The sequence below is a fragment of the Notolepis coatsorum genome (assembly GCF_963971535.1).
Source record: "Notolepis coatsorum genome assembly, chromosome: 11".
Lineage (NCBI taxonomy): Eukaryota > Metazoa > Chordata > Actinopteri > Aulopiformes > Paralepididae > Notolepis > Notolepis coatsorum.
The window spans coordinates 107,704,348-107,722,754 of NC_140175.1; the positions used below are offsets into that span (position 1 = coordinate 107,704,348).

At 44.7% G+C, this 18,407-nt stretch overlaps 1 protein-coding gene across 1 annotated transcript in view; it reads right to left on the reverse strand.

The window, feature by feature from the left end:
• Positions 1 to 16,759, reverse strand: part of LOC311236922 (polyunsaturated fatty acid 5-lipoxygenase-like) — a 94,194-nt gene extending 77,435 nt beyond the window's left edge. The window contains exons 1-4 of the mRNA XM_084324718.1: positions 16,326 to 16,759; positions 11,381 to 11,481; positions 9,347 to 9,444; positions 6,933 to 7,014 (exon numbers count right to left, since the gene is read on the reverse strand). Coding sequence (XP_084180844.1) covers positions 6,933 to 7,014; positions 9,347 to 9,444; positions 11,381 to 11,481; positions 16,326 to 16,475 — 431 coding nt within the window. The 5' untranslated portion in view covers positions 16,476 to 16,759. The remainder of the gene's footprint in view (positions 1 to 6,932; positions 7,015 to 9,346; positions 9,445 to 11,380; positions 11,482 to 16,325) is intronic.
• Between the last annotated feature and the right edge of the window lie 1,648 nt (positions 16,760 to 18,407).

Sequence of the window (18,407 nt, forward strand, 5' to 3'; positions counted from 1 at the left end):
TAGTTCCTGTGTTCACTATAGTTCCTGTGTTCATTACAGTCATTATAGTTCCTGTGTTCATTATAGTTCCTGTGTTCATTACATTCATTATAGTTCCTGTGTTCATTATAGTTCCTGTGTTCATTATAGTTCCTGTGTTCATTATGGTTCCTGTGTTCATTACAGTCATTATAGTTCCTGTGTTCATTATAGTTCCTGTGTTCATTGCAGTCATTATAGTTCCTGTGTTCATTATAGTTCCTGTGTTCATTACATTCATTATAGTTCCTGTGTTCATTATAGTTCCTGTGTTCATTACAGTCATTATAGTTCCTGTGTTCATTACAGTTCCTGTGTTCATTACAGTCATTATAGTTCCTGTGTTCATTATAGTTCCTGTGTTCATTATAGTTTCAAGTTTCTCAAGTTTCTTTAATAGTTGTCATACAGAAGTACAGAATACTTTTATACAAAATGCTTCTTACTGTTTCGCCCAGAGACTGTGTTAGACAAGATAAGTATGAAATAAAATAGTATAGCATGTAAAATAGAAGTAAAAATAGAGGTCACAGTGTTCAGTATAGACATATGTACAATGTTCGATGCAGAATAGAAGTAACTGAGTTACCATACAATATACAATATACTATGCAATGTACTAATATACAATACTATAGTGCAGAGCAGAAATGGGATGGGGTACAATTTAGGTACAATTTACAGTAAGGTGTACGAGTTGTAGTGCAAATCCTTTACCAATAAATATAAAGTGTAAAGTGTGTTTAGGTGTTCTAAAGTGTGTAAAGTGGGTGCTGCAGTGAGTTGTTTGTTTAAAGTGAGTGTGTGCGTGTGGATGTGTGTGCTGTGTGCATTTGATGGTTGTTGCATAGTGTTAATTGTTCGTTGAGCAGCCTGATGGCCTGGGGATAGAAGCTTCTTCTGAGTCTTTCTGTGCTCGCCTTAAGACTCCGGTATCGCTTGCCTGACCGCAGCAGTTCAAAGAGGCAGTTGTTCGGGTGGCTGGAGTCCTTGATGATTATCTTAGCCTTCCCCCTGCACCGCTTGTTGTAAATGTTCTGGAGGGTGGGAAGCCCCCCTCCAATTGTGCGTTCGGCTGAACGTGTCACTCTTTGTAGTCTGCTACGGTCTTGTGCAGTGCTTTTTTTTATCCACTTTTTCTCCCATTTTCTATATTTTCTCCCATTCCAATTTCGTATCATCCAATTCAACCCTCCCCTGTCACGGACGCTGTTTCTTGCCTCCCACAAGCCGGCTGCAATGTGGACTAAGTCATACATAGCACAAGTCCCCTCCGGTACTTGAGGTAACAGCAGTCGCATCTTTTCACCTGCGCAGCTCGATCTTTCAGTGGCGAGGAGTAAAGCGTGGGAGGCTCACGCTGCCCCCGACACTTCCTGATTCTACTGCGCAGGCGCACCAACCGACCTGTAGGAGTCGCTGTCCACAACGCCCTGATTCCCACCCATCAGTTTCCCACCCCCTAATACGGCCAATGTGTATTAGTACGGACGACCAGCTAAACTGAAAGCAAATGTGGAGCGCTGGGCTCGAACTGGCGAGCCCAGCGTCTCCAGCATTTCGTGGTGAGCGCCTTGCCCACTACGCCACGTAGCCGCCCTTGGTCTTGTGCAGTGCTATTCCCAAACCAGGAGGTGATGTTGCCAGTCAGGATGCTCTCGATTGTACATGAGTAGAAGTTCCTAAGGATCTTCTGACTGACTTGGAACTTCCTTAGGCGCCTGAGGAAGTAGAGGCGGTGTCGTGCCTTCTTCACAACACTGTCAATGTGTGTGGTCCATGTCAAGTCCTCGGATATGTGGGCTCCGAGGTACTTGAAACTGTTCACTCTCTCAACCGGTGCCCCGTCGATGCTGAGGGGGCTGTAGTCCTTGACCCCCGACCTCCTGAAGTCCACAATCATCTCTTTTGTTTTGCTGACGTTCAGGGAGAGGCAGTTCTCCTGACACCACTGTGACAGATTCTCTACCTCTTCCAGGCAGGCCCTCTCGTCGTTGGCAGAGATCAGGCCCACCACTACTGTGTCATCAGCAAATTTGATGATTGTGTTGTTGTTCCGCTGTGCCACGCAGTCATGTGTGTACAGGGAGTAGAGGAGGGGGCTCAGAACACAGCCCTGGGGGGCCCCTATGTTGAGCGTGATGGATGAGGAGGTGCAGTTGCCTGCTCTTACCACCTGGGGTCTGCCCGTTCCTGTGTTCATTATAGTTCCTGTGTTCATTACAGTCATTATAGTTCCTGTGTTCATTACAGTTCCTGTATTCATTATAGTTCCTGTGTTCATTACAGTCATTATAGTTCCTGTGTTCATTATAGTTCCTGTGTTCATTATAGTTCCTGTGTTCATTACAGTCATTATAGTTCCTGTGTGCATTATAGTTCCTGTGTTCATTATAGTTCCTGTGTTCATTACAGTCATTATAGTTCCTGTGTTCATTATAGTTCCTGTGTTCATTATAGTTCCTGTGTTCATTATAGTTCCTGTGTTCATTACAGTCATTATAGTTCCTGTGTCCATTATAGTTCCTGTGTTCATTATAGTTCCTGTGTTCATTACAGTCAGTATAGTTCCTGTGTTCATTATAGTTCCTGTGTTCATTATAGTTCCTGTGTTCATTACAGTCATTATAGTTCCTTTGTTCATTATAGTTCCTGTGTTCATTATAGTTCCTGTGTTCATTACAGTCATTATAGTTCCTGTGTTCATTGCAGTCATTATAGTTCCTGTGTTCATTCCAGTTCCTGTGTTCATTATAGTTCCTGTGTTCATTACAGTTCCTGTGTTCATTATAGTTCCTGTGTTCATTACAGTCATTATAGTTCCTGTGTTAATTATAGTTCCTGTGTTCATTACAGTTCCTGTGTTCATTATAGTTCCTGTGTTCATTATAGTTCCTGTGTTCATTACATTCATTATAGTTCCTGTGTTCATTATAGTTCATGTGTTCATTATAGTTCCTGTGTTCATTACAGTCATTATAGTTCCTGTGTTCATTCTAGTTCCTGTGTTCATTATAGTTCCTGTGTTCATTATAGTTCATGTGTTCATTACAGTCATTATAGTTCCTGTGTTCATTATAGTTCCTGTGTTCATTCTAGTTCCTGTGTTCATTACAGTCATTATAGGTCCTGTGTTCATTATAGTTCCTGTGTTCATTGTAGTTTCTGTGTTCATTATAGTCATTATAGTTCCTGTGTTCATTATAGTTCCTGTGTTCATTATAGTTCCTGTGTTAATTACAGTCATTATAGTTCCTGTGTTCATTATAGTCATTATAGTTCCTGTGTTCATTATAGTCATTATAGTTCCTGTGTTCATTATAGTTTCTGTGTTCATTATAGTTCCTGTGTTCATTATAGTTCCTGTGTTCATTATAGTCATTATAGTTCCTGTGTTCATTATAGTTCCTGTGTTCATTATAGTTCCTGTGTTTATTATAGTTCCTGTGTTCTTTATAGTTCCTGTGTTCATTACAGTCATTATAGTTCCCGTGTTCATTACAGTTCCTGTGTTCATTACAGTCATTATAGTTCCTGTGTTCATTATAGTTCCTGTGTTCATTACAGTCATTATAGTTCCTGTGTTCATTACAGTTCCTGTGTTCATTATAGTCATTATAGTTCCTGTGTTCATTATAGTTCCTGTGTTCATTACAGTCATTATAGTTCCTGTGTTCATTACAGTTCCTGTGTTCATTATAGTCATTATAGTTCCTGTGTTCATTACAGTCATTATAGTTCCTGTAATATCTGTAGTATCTGTAATATCTGTAATATCTGTAATATCTGTAATATCTGGGGCGGTCGGGTGGCGTAGCGGAGATTGCGCTCATCACCAATGCAACAGGCTGCGGTCTCGACTCCCGGAGTCAGCATTGCTTGAGGCTTGGGCCGATCGTCATACTAACTCGTTTGGCTGAGTTAGGGGGAGGGAAGTCGTGGGTGGTAATCTGGCGTTGTGGACAGCGACGCCTACAGGTCAGGTCTGGGCGCCTGCTCAGCGAAAAGCAGGACTTGATGAAGGCAGCGTGACCTCCCACGCGTTACGCTTCACCAATGAGAGTCCTCGCTGCCAGGTGAAAAAAGAGCCACTGGCTGTCGCCGCACATGTCGGAGGAAGCGTGTGATAGACCTCAGGGTTCCCTTGTACCGACCAGTAGGGGGAACATGCGCACAACGACCAGGTAGGGGAGGGGGGGGGAATTGGCACAACGACTACATTGGAACGGGGAGAAAAACTGAGAAAAATCGGAGAAAGAGAGGATAATTATTTTTTTTTAATCTGTAATATCTGTAATATCAACGTCTGCTACAGTTTGTGAATGTTTTTCTTGCCTGTCTTGTCCTGTCTGTTAGAGGAGGAGGAGTCACAGTCCTGTCTGTTAGAGGAGGAGGAGTCACAGTCCTGTCCTATCTGTTAGAGGAGGAGGAGTCACAGTCCTGTCTGTTAGAGGAGGAGGAGTCACAGTCCTGTCCTGTCTGTTAGAGGAGGAGGAGTCACAGTCTTGTCCTGTCTGCTAGAGGAGGAGGAGTCACAGTCCTGTCCTGTCTGTTAGAGGAGGAGGAGTCACAGTCCTGTCCTGTCTGTTAGAGGAGGAGGAGTCACAGTCCTGTCCTGTCTGTTAGAGGAGGAGGAGTCACAGTCCTGTCTGTTAGAGGAGGAGGAGTCACAGTCCTGTCTGTTAGAGGAGGAGGAGTCACAGTCCTGTCCTGTCTGTTAGAGGAGGAGGAGTCACAGTCCTGTCTGTTAGAGGAGGAGGAGTCACAGTCCTGTCCTGTCTGTTAGAGGAGGAGGAGTCACAGTCCTGTCCTGTCTGTTAGAGGAGGAGGAGTCACAGTCCTGTCTGTTAGAGGAGGAGGAGTCACAGTCCTGTCTGTTAGAGGAGGAGGAGTCACAGTCCTGTCCTGTCTGTTAGAGGAGGAGGAGTCACAGTCCTGTCCTGTCTGCTAGAGGAGGAGGAGTCACAGTCCTGTCCTGTCTGTTAGAGGAGGAGGAGTCACAGTCCTGTCCTGTCTGCTAGAGGAGGAGGAGTCACAGTCCTGTCTGTTAGAGGAGGAGGAGTCACAGTCCTGTCTGTTAGAGGAGGAGGAGTCACAGTCCTGTCCTGTCTGCTAGAGGAGGAGGAGTCACAGTCCTGTCCTGTCTGTTAGAGGAGGAGGAGTCACAGTCCTGTCTGTTAGAGGAGGAGGAGTCACAGTCATGTCTGTTAGAGGAGGAGGAGTCACAGTCCTGTCCTGTCTGCTAGAGGAGGAGGAGTCACAGTCCTGTCCTGTCTGTTAGAGGAGGAGGAGTCACAGTCCTGTCCTGTCTGTTAGAGGAGGAGGAGTCACAGTCCTGTCCTGTCTGCTAGAGGAGGAGGGTCACAGTCCTGTCTGTTAGAGGAGGAGGAGTCACAGTCCTGTCCTGTCTGCTAGAGGAGGAGGAGTCACAGTCCTGTCCTGTCTGCTAGAGGAGGAGGGTCACAGTCCTGTCTGTTAGAGGAGGAGGAGTCACAGTCCTGTCCTGTCTGTTAGAGGAGGAGGAGTCACAGTCCTGTCCTGTCTGTTAGAGGAGGAGGAGTCACAGTCCTGTCTGTTAGAGGAGGAGGAGTCACAGTCCTGTCCTGTCTGTTAGAGGAGGAGGAGTCACAGTCCTGTCTGTTAGAGGAGGAGGAGTCACAGTCCTGTCCTGTCTGTTAGAGGAGGAGGAGTCACAGTCCTGTCCTGTCTGCTAGAGGAGGGTCACAGTCCTGTCTGTTAGAGGAGGAGGAGTCACAGTCCTGTCCTGTCTGTTAGAGGAGGAGGAGTCACAGTCCTGTCCTGTCTGTTAGAGGAGGAGGAGTCACAGTCCTGTCCTGTCTGTTAGAGGAGGAGGAGTCACAGTCCTGTCTGTTAGTGGAGGAGGAGTCACAGTCCTGTCTGTTAGAGGAGGAGGAGTCACAGTCCTGTCCTGTCTGCTAGAGGAGGAGGGTCACAGTCCTGTCTGTTAGAGGAGGAGGAGTCACAGTCCTGTCCTGTCTGTTAGAGGAGGAGGAGTCACAGTCCTGTCCTGTCTGTTAGAGGAGGAGGAGTCACAGTCCTGTCCTGTCTGCTAGAGGAGGAGGAGTCACAGTCATGTCCTGTCTGTTAGAGGAGGAGGAGGGTCACATGGTGTAATATGGCTCCACCCTGTTTCCATGCACTGCTCTATATTATTTGTATTTCTACTATTTAAATAAAAGCGACCTAACGAACTAACAAGAGGTATTGATCAGTGATCAGTGAACATGTGTCCCTAACGAGAGGTATTGATCAGTGATCAGTGAACATGTGTCCCTAACGAGAGGTGGTGATCAGTGATCAGTGAACATGTGTCCCTAACGAGAGGTGGTGATCAGTGATCAGTGAACATGTGTCCCTAACGAGAGGTATTGATCAGTGATCAGTGAACATGTGTCCCTAACGAGAGGTGGTGATCAGTGATCAGTGAACATGTGTCCCTAACGAGAGGTATTGATCAGTGATCAGTGAACATGTGTCCCTAACGAGAGGTGGTGATCAGTGATCAGTGAACATGTGTCCCTAACGAGAGGTATTGATCAGTGATCAGTGAACATGTGTCCCTAACGAGAGGTGGTGATCAGTGATCAGTGAACATGTGTCCCTAACGAGAGGTATTGATCAGTGATCAGTGAACATGTGTCCCTAACGAGAGGTGGTGATCAGTGATCAGTGAACATGTGTCCCTAACGAGAGGTATTGATCAGTGATCAGTGAACATGTGTCCCTAACGAGAGGTGGTGATCAGTGATCAGTGAACATGTGTCCCTAATGAGAGGTATTGATCAGTGATCAGTGAACATGTGTCCCTAACGAGAGGTGGTGATCAGTGATCAGTTAACATGTGTCCCTAACGAGAGGTATTGATCAGTGATCAGTGAACATGTGTCCCTTGCCTGTAAGTCCTGCGTCGGTTCTCCAGTTCTTTGTGTCGGTGCTGCTTGGCCTGTCTGGTCTTATCGTCCTGTGGCAGGCGAGCTGGAAGAGGGAGAGGAGGAGAGGGAGGTGAAGAGCTGGAAGAGGGAGAGGAGGAGAGGGAGGTGAAGAGCTGGAAGAGGGAGAGGAGGAGAGGGAGGTGAAGAGCTGGAAGAGGGAGAGGAGGAGACGGAGGTGAAGAGCTGGAAGAGGGAGAGGAGGAGACGGAGGTGAAGAGCTGGAAGAGGGAGAGGAGGAGACGGAGGTGAAGAGCTGGAAGAGGGAGAGGAGGAGAGGGAGGTGAAGAGCTGGAAGAGGGAGAGGAGGAGACGGAGGTGAAGAGCTGGAAGAGGGAGAGGAGGAGAGGGAGGTGAAGGGCTGGAAGAGGGAGAGGAGGAGACGGAGGTGAAGAGCTGGAAGAGGGAGAGGAGGAGACGGAGGTGAAGAGCTGGAAGAGGGAGAGGAGGAGAGGGAGGTGAAGAGCTGGAAGAGGGAGAGGAGGAGAGGGAGGTGAAGAGCTGGAAGATGGAGAGGAGGAGAGGGAGGTGAAGAGCTGGAAGAGGGAGAGGAGGAGACGGAGGTGAAGAGCTGGAAGAGGGAGAGGAGGAGAGGGAGGTGAAGAGCTGGAAGAGGGAGAGGAGGAGAGGGAGGTGAAGAGCTGGAAGAGGGAGAGGAGGAGAGGGAGGTGAAGAGCTGGAAGAGGGAGAGGAGGAGACGGAGGTGAAGAGCTGGAAGAGGGAGAGGAGGAGATGGAGGTGAAGAGCTGGAAGAGGGAGAGGAGGAGACGGAGGTGAAGAGCTGGAAGAGGGAGAGGAGGAGACGGAGGTGAAGAGCTGGAAGAGGGAGAGGAGGAGAGGGAGGTGAAGAGCTGGAAGAGGGAGAGGAGGAGATGGAGGTGAAGAGCTGGAAGAGGGAGAGGAGGAGAGGGAGGTGAAGAGCTGGAAGAGGGAGAGGAGGAGAGGGAGGTGAAGAGCTGGAAGAGGGAGAGGAGGAGACGGAGGTGAAGAGCTGGAAGAGGGAGAGGAGGAGAGGGAGGTGAAGAGCTGGAAGAGGGAGAGGAGGAGAGGGAGGTGAAGAGCTGGAAGAGGAGGAGAGGGAGGTGAAGAGCTGGAAGAGGGAGAGGAGACAGAGGTGAAGAGCTGGAAGAGGGAGAGGAGGAGACGGAGGTGAAGAGCTGGAAGAGGGAGAGGAGGAGACGGAGGTGAAGAGCTGGAAGAGGGAGAGGAGGAGACGGAGGTGAAGAGCTGGAAGAGGGAGAGGAGGAGACGGAGGTGAAGAGCTGGAAGTGGGAGAGGAGGAGAGGGAGGTGAAGAGCTGGAAGAGGAGAGGAGGAGAGGGAGGTGAAGAGCTGGAAGAGGGAGAGGAGGAGAGGGAGGTGAAGAGCTGGAAGAGGGAGAGGAGGAGAGGGAGGTGAAGAGCGCTCTCTCTCTCTCCCCCCCCCCCCCTCTCTCTCTCTCTCTCTCTCTCTCTCCCCCCCCCTCTCTCTCTCTCTCTCTCTGTAATGAGACAGACCTTACTCCTAGAACCCACCTCACCCCTGCCCACTTTGACAACTTGCAATGGGCCTGGTCTACAAGATACACTACACGACCAAGGTACCCATGTACATGTCAAAATACTTCCCAAAGGTCAGTGAATACCACGATCACAACACCAGAGGGAGCTCCACAAATCATGTTAAACCCAGATTCGGCTCAAACAAGGGACTAAACACGTTTAGCAATTATGCCACATCAATGTGGAACGCCCTACCCAAAGCTGTAAAGGAATGTGAATCCCTACCCACATTCAAAACCACTCTCAAAGAACACCTACGGGAGACTGCAATTCGAAACTGGCCACCGTAAATGTCCAAACCCCCCCACCCCCTCCTAATAGACAGTCTCCTCCCCACCGTATGTATATTTCTCTCCCACCCACCCACCCCCTCCTAATGTACAGTCTCCTCCAAATCATATATATATATACTCTCTGTCAGGATCTATGGGTAACAGTACTGTATTATATTTGCATATCATATGTCACAAATGTAACAGTACTATATACCTGTATGTCATGTATGTCCCTATGCCATAAATGTCATGATGTCATGTATGTTGTGTACGTCATAAATGTCACTATGAATTGAAAATGGGGGACCCTGATGTAAACAAGACGAACGTCTTTCTCTGGTCTGCATCCCCTTAACAATTGTGTGTATTGAGCCGTACTGTATTGTACCCATTCTGCAATCTGTTAAATAAAGTTTTCATTCATTCATTCATTCATTCATTCATTCATTCATTCATTCATTCATTCATTCATTCATTCATTCATTCAGAGACAGAGACAGAGAGAGAGAGACAGAGAGACAGAGAGAGAGACAGAGAGAGAGAGATGTGAATGAGTTACCTACCTCGACCGTCCCTGAGTACCACCTCCTTATCGTCCACTAACCAGCGGAAGCAGGGGAACTCAATGTGGTCTCCATTCGGGGTCTTGACAGAGATGTACCTGCCATTAGGGAGACAGGGGGAACTCAATATGGTCTCCATTCGGGGTCTTGACAGAGATGTACCTGCCATTAGGGAGATAGGGGGAACTCAATGTGGTCTCCATTCGGGGTCTTGACAGAGATGTACCTGCCATTAGGGAGACAGGGGGAACTCAATGTGGTCTCCATTCGGGGTCTTAACAGAGATGTACCTGCCATTAGGGATACAGGGGGAACTCAATGTGGTCTCCATTCGGGGTCTTGACAGAGATGTACCTGCCATTAGGGAGACAGGGGGAACTCAATATGGTCTCCATTCGGGGTCTTGACAGAGATGTACCTGCCATTAGGGAGATAGGGGGAACTCAATGTGGTCTCCATTCGGGGTCTTGACAGAGATGTACCTGCCATTAGGGAGACAGGGGGAACTCAATGTGGTCTCCATTCGGGGTCTTAACAGAGATGTACCTGCCATTAGGGAGACAGGGGGAACTCAATGTGGTCTCCATTCGGGGTCTTGACAGAGATGTACCTGCCATTAGGGAGACAGGGGGAACTCAATATGGTCTCCATTCGGGGTCTTGACAGAGATGTACCTGCCATTAGGGAGACAGGGTTGGGGTTAGAGGCCCATGACACCTGCAGAAGGCTCTACAGTGAATCATCCTCATCTAGATCCCAGCATGCACTGCTGTGTCTCTGCATATTGTTGTGATTGTGAAGCGACCTTGGGTTTCATGAAAGGCGCTATAGAAATTTGATCTATTATTATTATTATTATTATTTATCATAAATGATTACACACTTTATACTGTTCACTGTTTTTACCGTATCTGTCTTACTGTGTGGAGGTCTGGGGAAATAACTAGAGGTGCACCCTACAGCCAATATGCATATTACAGGAAGTAGCAATAAGGTCAAAAAACAAGGTAGCATATAGGGAGGTGTAGTGGTGACGTCATTGCTGTTTCCGACCGGTCCACCTCGCAAAATTGCAATGTATTTCCCCATTGCCCATTTATAAATCGTCTCGTTTAGAACAAATAAAGCATGAACATTTGCATGGTGTACCTTTCTGTGCGTATTCATCCACCACAATCTATAGCTCAACATGAAAATATTCACAATTAATCGTAAAAAAAAAATCGTTGAATTTTATTTCAACCAAAAATGCTTAAACAATAATGATAGTGATAGAAGGGAACTCATTTTGTTCAAAAATGTAAAGCTTTTGAAGCGGTCAGGTGGCGTAGCGGAGATTGCGCTCGTCACCAATGCTAAATCCCTATACGGGTGGACCTTGCGGGTGGTCCAGAGTGACGTCAGACTACACCTCCCTATATAGAACACCCACTGTTTCAAACACCTTGAAATGTATGGATCTGGTCAAATTTAAAACATCACAAATCATGTACAAAGCCAGAAATAACCTGTTGCCAAAAAATGAAAATAAAAAATATTCAGGGAAAGAGAGGGTGGCTATAATCTGAGAGGAGAGCTAAACTTTAAAAAACTCAGCATCAGAACCCAAATGAAAAGTATGTGCATGTCAGTCTGTGGGGTGGACTTGTGGAACAGTCTGCAGTTAGAGATAAAACAGAGTACAAACATAAATCAGTTTAAAAAGATGTACAAAAAATCTTTCTTAAATGGATCTGGAAGAGGAAGTGTGTTTATTGGGAATATGTGTAAGATGTCAATAAGAAATAGAAGAAATGATTTTAACATTTATACATATAATTAAAGATTTAATTATAATTTGTGATAGTTAAAAAGGAGTAAAAAAATAAAAAGTATACTTATTCCTACTCCTTTTTCGAACAGGGTAAACTATGATTTGTTTATCTGTTTCTCTTTTTGTTGTCTTTTTTTATTATCTTTTCTTGTATATGTCAAATTAACAGATATATTTGAGTTTTTATACTGGTTGGAAAATAACAGACCCTTCCTTCATACCTGCAGTACCAGTCATCCTGGACCCAGTACTGGTTCTTCTCTATCTTCACCAGCTCAATCTCCCCCAGGTCCTGCCCCACGGAAACATCGTACGAGTCCACCTGCAACAGGCACAGGATTTCACTAGATCAGATTAGATCAGAATGTATTAGCAGTATACAGAAAAAGTACAGTACAGCGAAAATAAGTTTGGCATCTAACCAACTGAGTTAATAGCTAATTGCAATTGCATTTTAGGTATTCAGCAGAAACTCTTCCCCAGCAAATACACTCTAGCGACGACAAGCTTACAAAACAAGACACCGCTTCTCAGCAGTTTCATACATATAGTTGCAATAAATAAGAATAAACCATAGAAAATCAGCTGAGACAATTACAGTGGTCGGAGGTCATACTTTTAAATGCAGCAAAAACAGGAAGAACCTTCAGCTTCGGAGTCAGTCGGAGGACGTTCCAGGTGTCGGAGGCTTCAGAGGAGAAAGCAGTTTTCCTAGTTCAGAGCAGGAGGAACCCTGAGAACCAGTCATTTAAACACGTAGAATAGGTTCCAAGATTTTGGATTTTAGTATTTTGTTATTTTTAGAATATAAAAAGACTATCCCCAGACGTAAATAATGATAAGCACATTGGAAATTCTGCCCATCTGTGCCAAGAATTGTGTTGCAAGAGTATTTCATGTGTTCTAGGGGTTGCAGCGTTGTGGCCTCGGTGTCTTGGTGTTCCTCTTCTTACCTCTCCGGAAACCCCCGGGTCTTTTCTGTTGAAAGTTTAACGTGTGGTTTGATGCAAATAAATTATCATTAAATATAAATGAAAACCAAATTCATGATATTTGGTAAACGTGATATACAAGAAAACACACCGGTTGAACTAATGATTGATAGTATTAAACTGGAGAGGGTATTTGAGAATACATTTCTGGGTGTAATAATAGACCACAAACTCAACTGGAAACCTCAGGTCAAATATGTCAGGACTAAATTGGCACGGTGTGTTGGTGTTTTATGTAAGATAAGACACATTCTAAACCAAAAAACACTGTATACACTGTACTGTACGCTCTTCCTACCACATATGAACTACTGTGCGGAGGTGTGGGGTAATACCTACAAAAGCACTCTACAGCCAATATGCACCATGCAAAAAAAATCTATAAGAATAATCAACAATGTAGGATATTATGAACACATCAATAACGTATTTATAAAGCTACAAGCATTGAAATGTATGGACCTAGTTGATTTCAAAACTGCTCTCATTGTATACAAAGCCAGATATAAACTAATAGGCAACATTCAAAGATGGTTCAGAGACAGGGAAGGAGAATATAACTTAAGAGGGAGAGGGATTCTTAAACAACCAATGGTACACACTACGCTGAAAAGCATGTGCATGGAGTGAAGTTGTAATAATAATAATAATAATAATAGATCAAATTTATATAGCGCCTTTCATAGAACCCAAGGTCGCTGTGGAATAATTTACCTGAATACATCAAACTGAGTAAACATATGGCACAATTTAAAAAGCAGCTTAAAAAATACACATTAGAGAAATATAGAAATGAGTAATGCGGATAAACAAAGTTATGTTGTATTGTGTTATAGTGTTGTATTGTATTTACTGCTGTCAAGCGACTCAAGTTTTTTCTTTTTGTACTATAAGTAAAAGTATATTATATCATGTATTATACTAATTTATGTTATATCAAGTAATTTCCCTCTACTCCTTTTTTTGAACATGTCAACTAACTAACTACATTGCTCTTGACTTTTTGTTTATAATTTCTTTTTCATTATGATTGTTCTGTATGACGGAGCTTGATATTGTGATTTGTTTGGAGGAATATGGAGAATATATTTCAATACAACAACAATACACAAAACAATACACCTTTTCATTCATTCATTCATTGATCCTCCAGCTAATTCCTATGGTTTATTCTTATTTATTGCGTCTATACGTATGAAACTGCTGATAAACTGTGTCTTGTTTTGTAAACCTCAGTGTCTTATGAGTTGAAATAAAGGTTTGACTTTCTTTTTCCTTCTTTTTTTTCATCAAGAGTTTCAATCACAGTATATTTAATTTCAAACCTCTATTTAAAAAAAAAAAAATGTTTTTTACCTATTTCTAGCATTCGCTTGTATTTAAAAGTATTGTGTGATTTTGTAACAGCACTTACATACTGTAGCACGGTAACAGCACTTACATACTGTAGCACGGTAACAACACTTACATACTGTAGCACGGTAACAACACTTACATACTGTAGCACGGTAACAACACTTACATACTGTAGCACGGTAACAACACTTACATACTGTAGCACGGTAACAACGCTTACATACTGTAGCACGGTAACAACACTTACATACTGTAGCACGGTAACAGCACTTACATACTGTAGCACGGTAACAGCACTTACATACTGTAGCACGGTAACAACACTTACATACTGTAGCACGGTAACAACACTTACATACTGTAGCACGGTAACAACACTTACATACTGTAGCACGGTAACAACACTTACATACTGCAGCACGGTAACAACACTTACATACTGTAGCACGGTAACAGCACTTACATACTGTAGCACGGTAACAACACTTACATACTGTAGCACGGTAACAACACTTACATACTGTAGCACGGTAACAACACTTACATACTGTAGCACGGTAACAACACTTACATACTGTAGCACGGTAACACCACTTACATACTGTAGCACGGTAACAACACTTACATACTGTAGCACGGTAACAACACTTACATAATGTAGCACGGTAACAACACTTACATACTGTAGCACGGTAACAACACTTACATACTGTAGCACGGTAACAGCACTTACATACTGTAGCACGGTAACAGCACTTACATACTGTAGCACGGTAACAACACTTACATACTGTAGCACGGTAACAACACTTACATACTGTAGCACGGTAACAGCACTTACATACTGTAGCACGGTAACAACACTTACATACTGTAGCACGGTAACAACACTTACATACTGTAGCACGGTAACAACACTTACATACTGTAGCACGGTAACAGCACTTACATACTGTAGCACGGTAACAACACTTACATACTGTAGCACGGTAACAACACTTACATACTGTAGCACGGTAACAACACTTACATACTGTAGCACGGTAACAGCACTTACATACTGTAGCACGGTAACAGCACTTACATACTGTAGCACGGTAACAGCACGTACATACTGTAGCACGGTAACAACACTTACATACTGCAGCACGGTAACAACACTTACATACTGTAGCACGGTAACAGCACTTACATACTGTAGCACGGTAACAACACTTACATACTGTAGCACGGTAACAACACTTACATACTGTAGCACGGTAACAGCACTTACATACTGTAGCACGGTAACAACACTTACATACTGTAGCACGGTAACAACACTTACATACTGTAGCACGGTAACAACACTTACATACTGTAGCACGGTAACAACACTTACATACTGTAGCACGGTAACAACACTTACATACTGTAGCACGGTAACAACACTTACATACTGTAGCACAGTAACAACACTTACATACTGTAGCACGGTAACAACACTTACATACTGTAGCACGGTAACAGCACTTACATACTGTAGCACGGTAACAACACTTACATACTGTAGCACGGTAACAACACTTACATACTGCAGCACGGTAACAACACTTACATACTGTAGCACGGTAACAACACTTACATACTGCAGCACGGTAACAGCACTTACATACTGTAGCACGGTAACAACACTTACATACTGTAGCACGGTAACAACACTTACATACTGCAGCACGGTAACAGCACTTACATACTGTAGCACGGTAACAGCACTTACATACTGTAGCACGGTAACAGCACTTACATACTGTAGCACGGTAACAACACTTACATACTGTAGCACGGTAACAGCACTTACATACTGTAGCACGGTAACAGCACTTACATACTGTAGCACGGTAACAGCACTTACATACTGTAGCACGGTAACAGCACTTACATACTGTAGCACGGTAACAGCACTTACATACTGTAGCACGGTAACAGCACTTACATACTGTAGCACGGTAACAGCACTTACATACTGCAGCACGGTAAGGTAGCACGGTAACAGCACTTACATACTGTAGCACGGTAACAGCACTTACATACTGCAGCACGGTAAGGTAGCACGGTAACATCACTTACATACTGTAGCACGGTAAGGTAGCACGGTAACAGCACTTAAATACTGTAGCACGGTAAGGTAGCACGGTAACAGCACTAACATACTGTAGCACGGTAAGGTAGCACGGTAACAGCACTTAAATACTGTAGCACGGTAAGGTAGCACGGTAACAGCACTTACATACTGTAGCACGGTAAGGTAGCACGGTAACAGCACTTACATACTGTAGCACGGTAAGGTAGCACGGTAACAGCACTTACATACTGTAGCACGGTAAGGTAGCACGGTAACAGCACTTACATACTGTAGCACGGTAACAGCACTTACATACTGTAGCACGGTAACAGCACTTACATACTGTAGCACGGTAACAGCACTTACATACTGTAGCACGGTAAGGTAGCACGGTAACAACACTTACATACTGTAGCACGGTAACAACACTTACATACTGTAGCACGGTAACAGCACTTACATACTGCAGCACGGTAAGGTAGCAGGGTAACAGCACTTACATACTGTAGCACGGTAAGGTAGCAGGGTAACAGCACTTACATACTGTAGCACGGTAAGGTAGCAGGGTAACATCACTTACATACTGTAGCATGGTAACAGCACTTACATACTGTAGCACGGTAACAGCACTTACATACTGTAGCACGGTAAGGTAGCAGGGTAACAGCACTTACATACTGTAGCACGGTAAGGTAGCAGGGTAACAGCACTTACCGCTCCTCTCTCAAAGTCGTTGTAGAAAGGCTTGTCCAGCAGCGCCCTCTGGCTGCACGTCTCCGAGCCCACGAGGGTTATGTAGATGTAGTCGTCGGTCCCTGCGAACCACTGGCTGCCCGTGGAGACCGTCACCGTGTAGGAAGGCATGCCGGCCGACACTCAGGGTGCAGAGCAGAACACTGGACCTGGCTGCTCCACAGAGAGGCCGCTGTACCGCTCCAAATAGTTCACCCAAAACTAACAAAACCTGGCCTTTAAATGCTTTTAAGTACTTTTATCTATTTTTTAGTGCTGCTTATAGTTTTTCAGTATGCTGCCTCTGTACAGCACTTTGTGCCCCTGTGGCTGTTAGAGCGCTTTATAAATAAAGTTGGATTGGATTGGATTGGATGTCCCCGCTGGTCTCTCCCCCTCCGTCTTCAGCGTCTCCATGAACGACCAGTTACACCACTGCACAGCGCGCCGTGTCCGGCCCAGCAGAGGGTGGGACAGGTGGGCGATAAGATCTCACGGCTCGGAGGGATCCTGGCGGCGCCCGCCCCCCTCTGGTGCAACCGGACACCAGAAGCAGAAGCCACGCCCCCCTCTGGTGCAACCGGACACCAGAAGCAGAAGCCACGCCCCCCTCTGGTGCAACCGGACACCGGAAGAGGAAGAGGAAGTCCATCCCCGGAGCCAGACGCTGTGTCTGGAAGTTAATACGTTCTGCTGTTCCGTCTGCATTGTGTGTTTAGTGTTTACCAGCTCAGAGCATTTAAAATAAAACACTGCTAAGGTGTCATTAACCCTTTCACTGCCACACTACAGAAGGTTAACCCTTTACTATCACACTACCGACGGTTAACCTTGGCAGTGAAAGGGTTAACCTTCTGTAGTGTGGCCAGTGAAAGGGTTAACATGCAGTCGTGTGGCAGTGAAAGGGTTCACTTCACATACTGTACAAGGACAGGAACAATACACCCTAAGCCACATACTGTACAAGGACAGGACCAATACACCCTGAGCCACATCCTGTACAAGAGCAGGAAAAATACACCCTGAGCCACATACTGTACAAGGACAGGACCAATACACCCAGAGCCACATACTGTACAAGAGCAGGAAAAATACACCCTGAGCCACATACTGTACAAGGACAGGAACAATACACCCTGAGCCACATACTGTACAAGGACAGGACCAATACACCCTGAGCCACATACTGTACAAGAGCAGGAAAAATACACCCTGAGCCACATACTGTACAAGGACAGGACCAATACACCCAGAGCCACATACTGTACAAGAGCAGGAAAAATACACCCTGAGCCACATACTGTACAAGGACAGGAACAATACACCCTGAGCCACATACTGTACAAGAGCAGGAAAAATACACCCTGAGCCACATACTGTACAAGGACAGGAACAATACACCCTGAGCCACATACTGTACAAGGACAGGAACAATACACCCTGAGCCACATACTGTACAAGGACAGGAACAATGGACGGGACAACAGGACAGAAACCCTTTCTTAATAATGCCTGAACAAAGGGGCGTCAGATATCATGGGCAGGAAACAGGAGGAGAGCAGACTGGAATGCAGGTCTGCCACAGAAGTTGAATTGATAGAACAGTCATTCCATCCAAATCTACACTCCTTATCAATGGTCATTTTTCCATCACACCTTAAGGGATGGGCATCGATTTTGGAATATTCAAATAGTTGTTAAATTATATTTAAAAAGTTTATGTGAATATCGTTTTGTCTCACAAAATATATTTTCCCTTGTTTTACTGGCAACTACACTATGTAGTCAAGTGTATTGAGAGGGGATCCTATTAACGTTAGTTCGGCCATAGAAACAAATAGTGGTGCACGATATATCGGCCGCCGATATAATATCGGCCGATATGGCAGTTTTTTTACACATCGGTATCGGTCCGATATCAAGATAGGGCCGATATGGGCCGATATTTAAAAAAAAATATATATAATATATATATATTTTTTTAAATATTTTTTTTCTTTTTCCATGTTTTGGCCTTAAATAGTTTCAAAATATCAGTAATTTCTGAAAATAAGTTACAAAAGT